Genomic DNA, 13,143 nt, shown 5'->3' with positions numbered 1-13,143 from the left:
GCCTCCTGCTACTAGGACTGTCTCACATCCATAGCACAGCTGTGAAAGTACATACATTATGGACTAGAGAATATTGCATTCTTCTGACCTAGATACAATGCCAAAGCTTGTTCTACTTTAGCTGGGATCTACTTGTTTTCCTTTAACTTACACTGTGTGTTTCAGATGATTGTCATAATGTAAAGTAAATGTTTTGAGTGTGCTCTTATGGAGAGGCAGCACAGTATGCATGCTGGCTGCTGTGGAAATTCAGTTCACATATGAAATTTAAATAGTGACAGATCAAAGCAAGCAGCTTGTTTGTTGACCAGTGGAAGAGTCTGTTTAAATGTGCTGTGCTTGGCCTGTGGAGGTTGATAGTTGTCCTTGCTGATGGGGACGATCCTGCTGGGCATTGCACTGAGAACTAGACTGTGCACACATCTTTCATTAGTTATGTAATTCATTTGATTGGAGCCAGTAAAATGTTAACCTGGAGATAAAATTAATTTCACTGATCAGGTTTACTTTGATTTACACTGACTGAATGCTATGTTATACCATACTGGTGATTATGGCATTCAAAATCAGGAGAATTATAATAAGAACTCTCCCTCACTGCACTGCAGCATCAAACTCATTAAAGCTACTCAATGTGAGCCTGAGAACTACAAAAACCTGAGAGCAGTAAATAATTAAACTTTGTATGGGGAAGGAATAACATTCATTTAGATTTAATTTCAACTCTGAATGACTCAACAGCAGCTCAAATGATGTTTTGTGCTTCTCATTCACAGACTTTTTTTTTTTCATTACTTACTTAACAAGTAAACAACTACCTGGTTTGCTGCCGAAGTGACCATGCATTTATTCATGAATTTATGGTGTTTTTCTGATAGGGTCAGGGGTATCATATCCCAGCATGCTTTGGCCGGAAAGCAGGGAAATCAGTTCATTACAACATGAATAGAAAGATAGACAGACAGTATTCATTCTTGCATGGCTTTGGATTGTGAGAGGAAACTCTGAAACAAGTGAAAACCACACAACCACCATATTTGCACAAGCCACAGTAATGCCAATAAAATGGTGAATTTCAACTTAAGTTGATCCTGTCATCTAATTCTGATGTCTGAAGTTGACCACAGTGCAAATTATTCACTGTGAGATCATTTTATTGTGAGCACCGACCACAAGAGAAGAAGATAAAGCCCCTCCATGCCACACCAAAATGTATGCAGCTTTTTCATAGTGGCAGGTGACCCAAAACTGAGATGCAAGGTGCACAATGGATCTTTTACGGTCTTGAATCAAATAATACATATAAATGAATAGATGGTACTGATGGGGAAAAACAACCAACCAACCATTAGCTTTAATACAAAGACCCTAATCTCTCAATTCTAATCCAATACACGTCTTGTTGTCAAATTCAGAGAAAATCTCCTCAGAGTCCGCTAGCTGTCCGTTCAGTGTGTGGCTTAAAAAACGTCCAGTGTACACAGCCCTGGCTCTGTAAATGGGAAATAAACAAAGTGGCTCTGGCCGAACCATACAACATTATTCCAGCCATGATTTGTGTGTCAGGTAACATTAAATGACTTGCCCATGGACATTCAGTTTACTTTCTAGTTTGCCAAGACGTGCTGTTGTGATGTTAGCTATAGCAGCAGGAGAGTTGAGAGTATCGCTGTCTGGAGCTGGTGTGCTGGTTCTGGGAAACCGTCTCCTCCTCTCTGGCTGTCATGGTATTGGATCCAGAATCACATACCCCACCTTTTTTAAAATTGAAATAGCAGTCAGTGATTATCGTCTGTTCTAAATACAAAAAAGTTCCACAGCTGGAGTTAAATAAAATTGCTGAGTTTTCAATTGTTGCAAAGTTGCACAGTGGTATTTGGAGGAAGTAAAAACTTAATGTTGTTGTGGCTGCCACGGTGTTGTTCATGATTTACTGGCACTTCAAACATCACTCCTATTCTGACACCTCGCATGTCACCCATCAGCAGTTTCATCCGAGCTCCCAGGTGAAATCATTATCAGTATATTCTCCAATTTAGGTTGATTCACGTCACCTCTGCTGCACTTAATCTGTGAACAAACCAACAACAGAATGACACAGCTGCACAGCTCTAAGGTGATTGTTGTACAGATGCATTGTTTGCTTCTTGGGCTTCTTAGACAGATGGGCGTTATTAGTAGGACAATCTCAGCATGAACAAGAGAGACCTAATTTATCCTGAAGTGTGTTGTATTGGCCTACAGCAGTGACAATAGCAGGTGGCAAGCAGGATTACATAATGTGTGTGAGTGTGAGAGAGAAATGTGAAGGTTCATGTGGAGTTGAAGTGGAAAAAAAGTGTAAACCACCAATAAAATGACTTTAAAACATGAAACAGAGAGGTAAACAACATGCACTATCAGGCTCTTTTTAGTTATGCATTTCTGCTGCATGCTACTCTGGTTTCCTTTCTGATGACAATACATTTTTCTGATTGCCTTGGCACAGTTTCTACAACAGTTTGGATGTGCAAACCTCATAATCAAAGAGCCAAATGGCACTGAAAAGAACTGGCAAAGATTTCCTTTCCTTTAAGTATGAGCAGCAAACAAAAGACAGACGCACACAGATCTGAAAAAAGCTTGTATATGACAAAATGAAACATCCGTTAAACAGCGTTAGAGTTTTGTTTGATTTATTCACAAAACTGTACAGCTATGAACTCAGTGTGTTCTAGATTTCAGAAAGAAAAGAACACATTTGGACAAGAAATTTGCAAAAAGACTAACTCATCTAATCCTATTCAATGCTCTGTAATAACGAATCAAAAAAGCCACCCTTCGCAAAACCTTTTGCACCCCGTTTCCTCTTGTTTTCATGGGGACACTCATCATTCAGAGAGGGGGTGTAACAATTTAATCCAATAAATTTAAATTCTACCTGCCAAGACTCAATTCATCCTAAGATCTTAGAAGACAATAATTCTCAGTAAACAACACACACATGTAACTACACATTTCAAGAACAAATTCAAAGAATGACATCAGTTTCAATTTCTACCGTTGATCTTTAAGCTTTTGTGGATGTAAAACATCAAGGTTAAATGTCTGGAATGGTTAAGGTTAGGAAAAAAAAAGAGAACATGAGACTGTCCATATAAATCATTTTTTCACCCATTTTTAAGGACAATATATTTTAATGTTAGTTCAAAAATTGAAATGTGGGGGTCTGCACAGTAACAGAAAATTAAGTTCAGACTTGTTACATGATCACCACAGCATTTAATCCAGTGAGGGGTGCAACTGGTACATACACAAGTTTCATCTAAATGACAGTGACACACCTCACCAGGTGAATCACCTGGAAATTTACATTTAAAACTATTGTCTGACAGCAGAGTGAGCAACCAAAACTAAAGGCATCGGGTGCTTTAAATTGGCATATCGGAATCAACAGATAAAGGGACAGCTGAAAATCTGGTTTGCCTTAAAGGGTGCAACATTGTCCTTTTTTTTTTTTTTTTTTTTTTTTTTTTTTTTTTAAAGCAACTGAAGAAACCAGAAAGAAGCAGTAAAGGATCTAGGTGAATCACAGTGGGCTAAATAAAACAAAAAGATCTAGGAGGGCAAAACTGCAGCAGGTATCCTGGGACTATAGAATAGAAATAAATCCTCAGCAAACCACAGAACCCTTGAACACAACTTGTTTCTTCCCACTAAAATCTGTACCTTATACTCCTCTTTCAATGGCTTTGGCTCACAAAATGCTTGCATTACAGGTTGTGCATTTAAAACCCCTTTTCCTTAGGACCAACAGTTCCCCCCCCCCCCCCCTTCAGATAATCATAGTTAACTTCAGAACTATTTTTCTTTTGTCAAAGTCCATAAATTGTGAAATAGATTCTGTAACAGCCACAATTTAAGGTGTAAACAACATCATTTTCTTGTATCATAAATTTAATTTCTTTTCAAATTTATGCTTGGTTTGCTATATTTAATCTCCCTAGAAATGTTACCGTTACTGGAACATTACAAAGCTGGATTATTATTTAAGCATTTGTTGAGTGCTGACATTCTTTCTGAACATTAATATACATGAGTCTCTGTTTATTGTCTCTTTTTTTAATAGCTTTAATTTTATTGCTGAATTGTATTTGGGACAAGTATTGCAAATTATCTTGGGCTATATATTCTAAAGCATTAGTCTGTTTAGTGAATGTGCTGTGCTACTATATGTATCTGTGCCTATTTTTTAAAGATCATTAAAAACATAAACTAGACATTTTTACTTTCCACTGTTCTATAGTTTGTTTTGCAATACTAGTGTAAAAATGTGCATGGACATTTTTAGTGTAATGTGCTCAAGAAATTTTAGGGACCTGGCTTCTGAGATACTTGCAGTCACTAATGCACACAGATCTTATTCTTTTTATGCAGGGCTGTCGTCATTAAGACATTGTTAAGTAATGTTGCTGTCTTGTTTCTCCTCTCTGGACTTAGCTAAAGGCCACTCTCCAATCAATTTATACCCCTTTTTAAAAGTATGTATAGGTACACCACAATGATCTGTGTCCTCTCTCTTAGATCTTTCAAACTTGGTGCCTAGTTAGATACACTGAAAGTGCTCTTAAGTTGTATTTGGGCCATTGATGAAATAAAAAGGAACGTCTTTATTACAGCTTGATAAACAGTATTTGTTCTTTTAGACAGCACTTTCAACTCAACCTTCCTGTTAATTTATTCTTATATAGTATAACAGCCATTCATAAATTTTAATGTATTGTGATGTGGAACACTAACATCTCCTTGCTGACAGAGGGTCAGACAAGGGATGTTCAACCAGCAGCTACTGAGAGTTCAAAGCCTCGGTCAGTTTGTATGTAACAAAAACATCCTCCATTGCAGTCAAGTGTAGTACTGCCTCCGCAACTCCCACTCACCGGCTAAGAGATGTGACTCAAAATCTACTATTAAGTCAAGGCTTGAAAGTAACGGTGTTGGGAGTTCACAGCTACAAGGCTACAAAATGGAAATGAAAACGTTCTCTTATTGCCCTGCTTGAATCTATTGTTTGTGGTACCATCATTATATTTCACTCTCGGCTTATAGTTTGTGGTGTTGTTGTTTTTACTTTTTTTTTTTTTTTTTTTTTTTTTAGTCTTTACTGATTTAATCAGGCCTTGTCCTCACAGAAACACAGGGACACAATGTTACTTGCAGACAATCTTTCTTCACATTTAGTTTTCACAGTCCAGCTGTTATTCAGAGAACTTAACAAACTGTTTGTTGATATGTTGGCCCACATCTTTCTTTCAAACATTGTCTCAATAACAGCCCATGGACTAAAAGAAATTTTGAAAATTGAGAGAATGGTAGCTGGTTTGTCCCAAGGCGCAGCCTGCCGACTCTCTCTGTCTCTGTGTGTGTGTGTGTGTGTGTGTGTGTGTGTGTGTGTGAGAGAGAGAGTGAGACAATGAGTGGACCTGCTAATGAGCCAATCAACCTCACTGCAAAACAGTAGGAAGAGGTAGGAGGGAACCAACTCAGCCCTCCAAACACAACATAGCACTACAGTAATAGCATTTAGTCTTATGATATTGAATCTTGAATATTTTTTCCCCCTTCAATTATATGGCAAAGCACAATTACAAATATTGGTCTTTATTTCAGGCATGACATTTTATGGCATTTTAAACTTATTTAGAATTTTATAACCTTTTTAATTCTGCAATTTCTTGCTGAAATCTAACCTCTAAAATGTGATTTAATCTGTCTCACACAGCATATGTGGTTCTCATTATGGTCTTGTTGAGACAGATGTGACAATTACCTGGAATCTAAGTTGAAGATGGCAGTGAAATTCACATCTGACAATAATACAAATCAAGAGTGAAACCAATAACACATATAAAGCACCTTGCTAGATAGAAAAACTGAGACTGTGAGACCAATAGTGAGAAAATTCAAATAAAATTAGTTTGTGGTAGAATTACTACCTTGCTGTATTTATTATTACCCAAGTGGTGTTTTGCAATCTTGATCTGTGCATTCATTGTCAAGAAACCCTCCTCACTACATTTCCCTCTACAACAATATTTTGTGCCATGCTCTTTAAATGCAAACAAACATTGTAGGGAGGGGATGAAGGTTGGTGCATATCATTCTGTTGTCATTGTATCATGTTTACCTAGAAACCCTTTAAGTTGTCAGTTGACTGGGTTGCATCTGCACCAGTCTCCAAGACAACTTCCTGTGTGCTTGGCAAGTTTAGTGATATTGATTCATAAGAGCTTGAACACATTTATATGTAGAACACTGATCTTTGATCATTTCCTCACCAGACTGAGGGCTGCAACTGTAGATTAAATTTTAATTTATGACCAGAAGCTAGAAACATGCTCAAGCTTCATATTAATACCGTGGGTGTCAGTTGTGTCAAGTGTGACATCCTCTACAGCTATAAGTGTTGCTTCTGGAATCCTATCTCAACCAATGTTAAGATAAGATTACCAAGCTGTTGTTTAATTTGATGCATTTGCATCCTCTCTGTCTCTGTGTAACCTGCTGCTCAAGTTGTGATTGGTGGCAGTGGAAAACTAAAGGTGTCAGGCAAGCTCATGGCATTTATTTGCTTGCATGGCATTTCCGGAAAGCTCTGAGAGGAAGTTCAATCACCGACTCTGCGTGTGGGCTTACATGTGGCCTTTGCAGCGTTGCTTTTGTATGAGCAGAAAACAAGATGAAGCTTCCCATCAGCAGTGCAGCGAATCCAGGGGCTCTAAATTTCTCAAAGCTGCATCAGAGCATGCTGGTGTAGCCAGTGGCATGGCAGGATTTATAACTTACTATTTAAATGGATGCATCTCGTCTTAAGTGCTTCTTCAGTGGGTTATGATGAGTGCATATCAGCTTGCTTTGTCACCATTCCCAATTCAATTTGGGAATATTTTCTGCAATATTGCTTATATTGCATGAAGCAGAGGCAAACAATTAAGCAAACAGGATTTCTCATGGATATTACACAGACCGTTGTATGCTGTATTCAAAGTCATTTGCCCTATCAATTGGCATACCATTTGTAAAGAATGACACTGACTGAAACAAGAGCAAGTGAGAATGATGATTTAGATGGATCTAAGCTTTTGGTTTTGGACTGTAACATCACATTATCCTGAGCTTGGCTTCAAGACAGCGCTCAGTCAATCTACAATGTCCACTCAAGCTACTATAATACACTTTTTGTGTCTAGAAGGAAAAGCACAGGTATAACTAATCAAATACATAATGGCTGTACTCCCATTTGTGGTGTCAGAAGCCATTCCAATTAGCTAGCATGTGCAATAGCAGGGTCCTGGAACTGGCACGCCTGAATGTAATACAAATGAATGTGATTAGTTACACCTGTGTCTGGCAAGAGAGAGGTCGTTTCAACATCTTATGCTTGTGCAAGGTGGAAGTAAATAAAAAGAGTCTACAGCATCTCCAAACCTCTAAATCAGATTTCTGCAAAGGTCTGATTTAGGTGAGGTGGGAGGCTGGAATCCATATTATATGGGAGTAGGTGCAGGGACTGGCAAGTCAATATTAACCTCCTATATTTTCATAGCACTTGTGATGTCCATGAACAAAACCTAAAATATCCTGAATAAAGTAGATACATTTATAACATCACTAACATCAGTTTTTTTTTTTTTTTTTTTTTTAGATTAGGCTCCAAACGCAGTTGTCTTGGTAGATCAACAAGGCAGCCTACATACACTCACGTCTTCTGAGTTTGTGCTTCACTCTAAAACCTATGTTGGATTACATCCTCTCTCCCATTTGCACTAGGAGATGTGCTTACTTAAACTTAAAACTTAAAATATTGATCTAATACCATTAGGGCCTTTTTATATTTGCTTGATCAATACCTGACAGAAGGACTCTGTAGCAGCTGGTGAAAGGTGAGGTTTATTGTCATATTGCGGAACACAGCTATTGATGCAGGGGGAATAAAATGTTAATATTGAGCAGCTATTGGTCTCAGTCAGCCAAGAATATGTATAACACAGGAGGGAGCAGCACAGCATGGTTAGAAGTATATGCAAATACAATGTGGCCATGCTTGTCATCTGAGTTAGATTAGAGCAACTAGCTGCTATCTAATTGGAACACTCCTTATCTTTTACACACAGAGCGAAACACACTTATCCATGGACACAAATATCAGCGCACACATACACAAGCCCAATGAATACATGACTATCTCTTTCCCCTGCTTTTCATTTGAGCTTCAGTGAAACGTGCTTGATTACATAACTGCCCTACAATCGAAGGCAATAATACAAAGAGAACAGACTAATGTGTAACCTAATCATGCCCTCTTATTTGTTTTTTGTTTTTTGTTAAAAAGGATCTTGTTGCTTCAAGATAGAAACACTAGGTATTTCTTATGAGCGAAAATGTTGAGTACGAAGTGAAAGGATAACTTCTCCAGTACATATTTGCAATGTTTTTAAATAATTGGCCAGTTTAGCCAAACAAGTCCTGTGGTTCATTTAGGCACACAGTCCTGAGTAGGCTCACCCTAGACCTAGACACCATTTTATCGCTGACCTGTCCACAGAGGGCTTTGTGGAATGGCCTTAATACTTAAAAGGTAGTCTTCTCTTTTCAAAAAGCCTTTGCAACATGGCAAAAAGTGCCTCTTGTACTAGTTTTAACTGTGGCAAGCCCCTGTGTGCCTGTTTGGCAGGCAGCGTCTCTTTGGCTTGATTTAAAATGTCCCACAATTTTTTGCATGCCTGTGTACAGATGTTCTCCACCTCTGAGGTTTGGCTGGTGACCTTTTTACCACCAGGTTCTAATATGGAGAAAAGATGGTGCTGCACACTTGTGTTCAATCCCAGTATTTAATAATAAAGCCAAGCTTTTGGTGATGTTCACAAAGTTCCTGAAGAGCTTCATCTACAGAATATGGTTGGACATACTTCACTATCATATCCACCAAGGCCTCATCCAGCCTTTGTTTTCTGGACATTGTAACAAAGAAAATCTTGTCAATATTTAAAGGCCATGCAAATCCTCATAGGTTTTCCCTGTTATCTGATTAGACCTCTGCTCAGGTTGAATATAGCTGGAGCTATGCTGCAGGTATACCTTTTTCATAGCAGACATTTTAACTTGTCAGGATGAAAGCACAGGTGTACTTAATAACATAAATGAGGGCTCTACTCTATTTAGGTGATCCAGTTCTAGGACCCTTGTATTGTGCATGCTGGCTCACTGACATGGCTTACTGGGACACTTAAATTGGAATGGAGCCCTCATCAATTAATTAATTAATTAATTCATTGCACCTGTGCCTTTCCTGCTATGACAAGAACAGAACTCACTGCACTGATAAAAGGTGTACCATCAGGCTCTAATGTCACTCAGAGTCTTTACAACCCCCACAGTCTTGAGACGAGGTCTAATCAAGCATAATATGTGGACAATGGGGTTGTAGGGGCTTTAATAGCGTGGAGAGGGAGTGCAGCGTTAATTTGGAGAGGGAGTGCAGTGTTAATTTCAGAATGAATCCTATGGCTCTGTTTGTAGGTAAGAAAGCGTACATAAACTTCCAATACATATGTTCATTTTATGTTAACGTGCGGTTCCATATGTTAAACTCAAGAGAATACCTTAGCTTTGTTGCAGAGTTCTTACTTGTTGAAGGACGATTATTTTGTTTAAAATTAGTCTTACTTCTGAAACAGTTAACTAACCTTTGTTCATTACAGAGCCCCCTAAAGTTAACTTTTGAGGACTACTTTTGAATTCCCTCGCAATACTTTTCCTTTTCCATTCCTTCTGAGCCATATGTCTATTTGTAATGGAAGGTAGTGTCGAAATTCTCAAGTTAATGCATTTAGCATCGTTTATGGACACCTCACCTCTTATATGAAACCGACAGCATCCTGCAGATTACCGTGGAGAGACCTCTTGATCTAAGAATTTGTTTATTTTCACTAATTACATAACCATGCATGCATATTGAGCAGTAGTACTGTTTATATCAGCATACTTAATGCCCTGTTCAATGAGCTGATATAATGTTGCGGAGCAGCTGAGCGGAAATAGACATATGGCTCAGAAGGAATGGAAGAAGAAAAGTATTGCGAGGTAACGCAAAAGTTATTGCGAGAGAGCACAAAAGTAGTCCTTAAAAAAAAAAAAAAAAACTCTCGCCATTACCTTTTGGGGGCTCCGTAGTTCAGAAAGTATTTACAGAATAGCAGCATGCCGGTGCTACCTGGATAAGAAACGGTCGCTTTTTTTTTTCATCCAGATTGTTTAAAATAGTTTTTGAATATTCTAGAAATACAGTCAGAACAGCGGTAGGCCTTAGTGTTTTTATACAACCTTCTGGGTTTTTCCAAACATTGCCAGTTAATTATTTTTTAAAGAAACCTATTCTAATACAGGAGAGGCACAAACTGGGGCTAGTGAGAACAGTAAGGCTAGACTACATAATGATGATGTGTATGTACCTGCATAGGACCAAGCCACACCAGTACTAACAGCACAGTCAGGAGAATGGAGAGGTGCTATGCCTGTATTCATCTAGGACTATCCATTCGCTTTGTTTGCAATTGGCAAGAACCACATGGCAGCTGAAGCATATCATCTTTCAGTATGTGATCCATCATGTTTGCCACATAGATGTATTTTAGATGGAAGAGGTGTTGTTGAAAGAGAAAACTCTTAAGGTGCACAGCAAATGGTGACAATTGACAGGACACATGGCACAAAGCGTTCCATATCAGAAGAGTAGCCCATACTATACCTTATGGGGGCACCAGGTTAATTTTCCAATTGTAGTTGCTGTATTTAACAATTATTCTCCTCTCACTTGAGCACCATGTATAGTGTATCGAAACTATTACTCTCCATTCCACTCCATAATCAAGCTAACAAACAAATATTTTAGTTGTTTCCAGGCGCCTTTTGTCTTTTCTCTGCCTTCACAACTGATACCTTACTTTGTGCAATTCTTTTTTTTCCTTTCTAGGTGTACGGTGTCCATCAAGACACTGGATGTCACGTGGTCACTCCTATGAAGAGCAAACTGTGTGGAACCCGAAGTACTGTGTGGTTGCTGACTGCCAGATGCTGCTTCTGAATGAGGAGGAGGTGGTGAGAGCACACAGTACAAGCTCTTGTCTGTCATGTCCCTCTGTGTCACCATTGTCTTTTTCGTCTGTTCATATTAATATAATATATTCATATTCTTATTTTTTGTCCTTTGTCAATTTCATTGTATGTGCTTCTGCTTCTCAACTCTTTTTCATCCACTAATTTCTCCACCTAGCTATATATTTTATAACATCTTAAATTCGCCTAAATATTATTATTTCTGTCACATTTTATTTGGATAGTCCATTGCTAATGATTGCAATGTATCAGTTTAAATGCAAAGTGCATTTCAGGCAAAACTCAATTAAACTACTTTACTACTATATCCAGTGACCATCATTTAATCGTGTTTAAATGATTGATATTTAATTAAATAATAATTAAAATAATAAATAATAATTAGAGCTAATCCGATAAATCTACCAGGCCAATATATTGGCCAATATTAGCTTGGTGTAGATGTATCGGTATATGTCCGTTGATAAGCAAGAGGAAATTGCAGAACAGAAATGCCAATCTAGGTTTGAAGTAATTTAGGAACAGTGTTACCATTACATAGTTCCACCGGAGAGAGTTATTTTTACACTCTAAAATGTCCCGCTCAGTATGTATCTTGGTCACAGTACTAAAAAAACTTTTCTAATGGATCCGTATTAAGATCGTTTGTTTGTTTTATATATGTTTGTATGTTTTTTTTACTATACTGTAGTAAAAAAAAAATATACTACAGTATAGGCCGATATCATTATCAGATATTTTAAACTCCCAAATATCAGTAAATGCCTTTAAAAATAAAGTATCAACTGGATTATAGTAATGATAAGTATCTATGGAGAAACATAAGCGCCTGAGTGAATCCTGTGTTATGTGAGAGTTCATTCCACATTTAAATTCATCCCACAGCAGAGGCCACCAGTAGCCAGGTCATGCAGAGTAAGCTGAGTCTGGCTCTTTGCCTTTGTTGTTTTGATTAGTGTCACACTGGATTATGCAAATTTCTGTGAGATTAGAGGTCCTGTTAGGAACAAATCAGGAGTCAGCAGGGTGATCTACATTACATTGTTCAGTCTGCAGTCCTTGTTTAACACCTTTTGTGTGAGCTCATTTTCATACCCTACACCTACACAGGTGTTTTCACCTATTTTGGCTTGTTGTGTCTTGTGCTAAGATTGGGCAATATATTTGAAATCAGTATCACACTATTTACTGATATTAATATACGTATATCACATTATAGGAAACGTATGCAAAATGTATAAATAAGTAAATTAAATAAAAAAATTAATATCAAATGAATGTAAAACTTTTTTTTTGTTAAGTAATCTGTCCAAAGCAATTAATTATAATAATATTCATTACACAAGACAACCTTCTTCAATTGTGTGTGTTTATAAAAAAATAATAATAATAACAACACTGGCAGACAGTATTGTGCACCAGTTGCGCAGCATAATGAATTATGTCTGGACATCTCTTGTTCAAATACCCAATTTACTTGGGGTTTGCAAGCCTTTGTCCGTTGTTAATAAAAAGAAAATGCATTTTGTTATCATTCAATTATTGATTAATGTGGCTGATGATCGATCACTGCTTCAAAAAATTCCCTCATCCAGACTGTATTTGACTGACCTATCCCTCACAATCCTGTTAGTTCAGAGGGACAACCTATACCTAGCTTGGTCACCTTGTGTAATCCCTTGCATACCTCTGCCCAGTTTTAACTTGAGCCCATTCATTTCAGTGAGAGCTTTTTGCCCAGATGTTTCTCCCATTTCTGCGTAACTCAATAACTCGTGCACATTAGTGTTTGTGGCTGAGCATGCACAGATAAATGGCACAAAAATAATACTTAACATTCCACTGCAAAAGCCGCTTCTTTTGCAATGGATGTGTAAGGTAAAAAGTCCCAGGGCATCACATGACGTGCAGTTTCAACTAACGCTACTATCTGAGAACCATCAGCAACAAATTAAATTATAGCTGCCTTGGGGAATTTCTCAAGTACTC

At 37.8% G+C, this 13,143-nt stretch overlaps 1 protein-coding gene across 2 annotated transcripts in view; it reads left to right on the top strand.

The window, feature by feature from the left end:
- Nucleotides 1-13,143, top strand: part of LOC122866149 (disabled homolog 2-interacting protein-like) — a 146,000-nt gene that overhangs the window by 1,542 nt on the left and 131,315 nt on the right. For both annotated transcript variants that reach the window (XM_044175442.1, XM_044175440.1), the window contains exon 3: nucleotides 11,012-11,136. In XM_044175442.1, the coding sequence (XP_044031377.1) occupies nucleotides 11,012-11,136 (125 nt within the window). The remainder of the gene's footprint in view (nucleotides 1-11,011; nucleotides 11,137-13,143) is intronic.

Source organism: Siniperca chuatsi, linkage group LG18, assembly GCF_020085105.1.
Source record: "Siniperca chuatsi isolate FFG_IHB_CAS linkage group LG18, ASM2008510v1, whole genome shotgun sequence".
In the NCBI taxonomy this organism is placed as follows: Eukaryota; Metazoa; Chordata; class Actinopteri; order Centrarchiformes; family Sinipercidae; genus Siniperca; species Siniperca chuatsi.
Note: the sequence above shows the minus strand (reverse complement) of the source record. Positions and strands in the feature narration are given on the sequence as shown.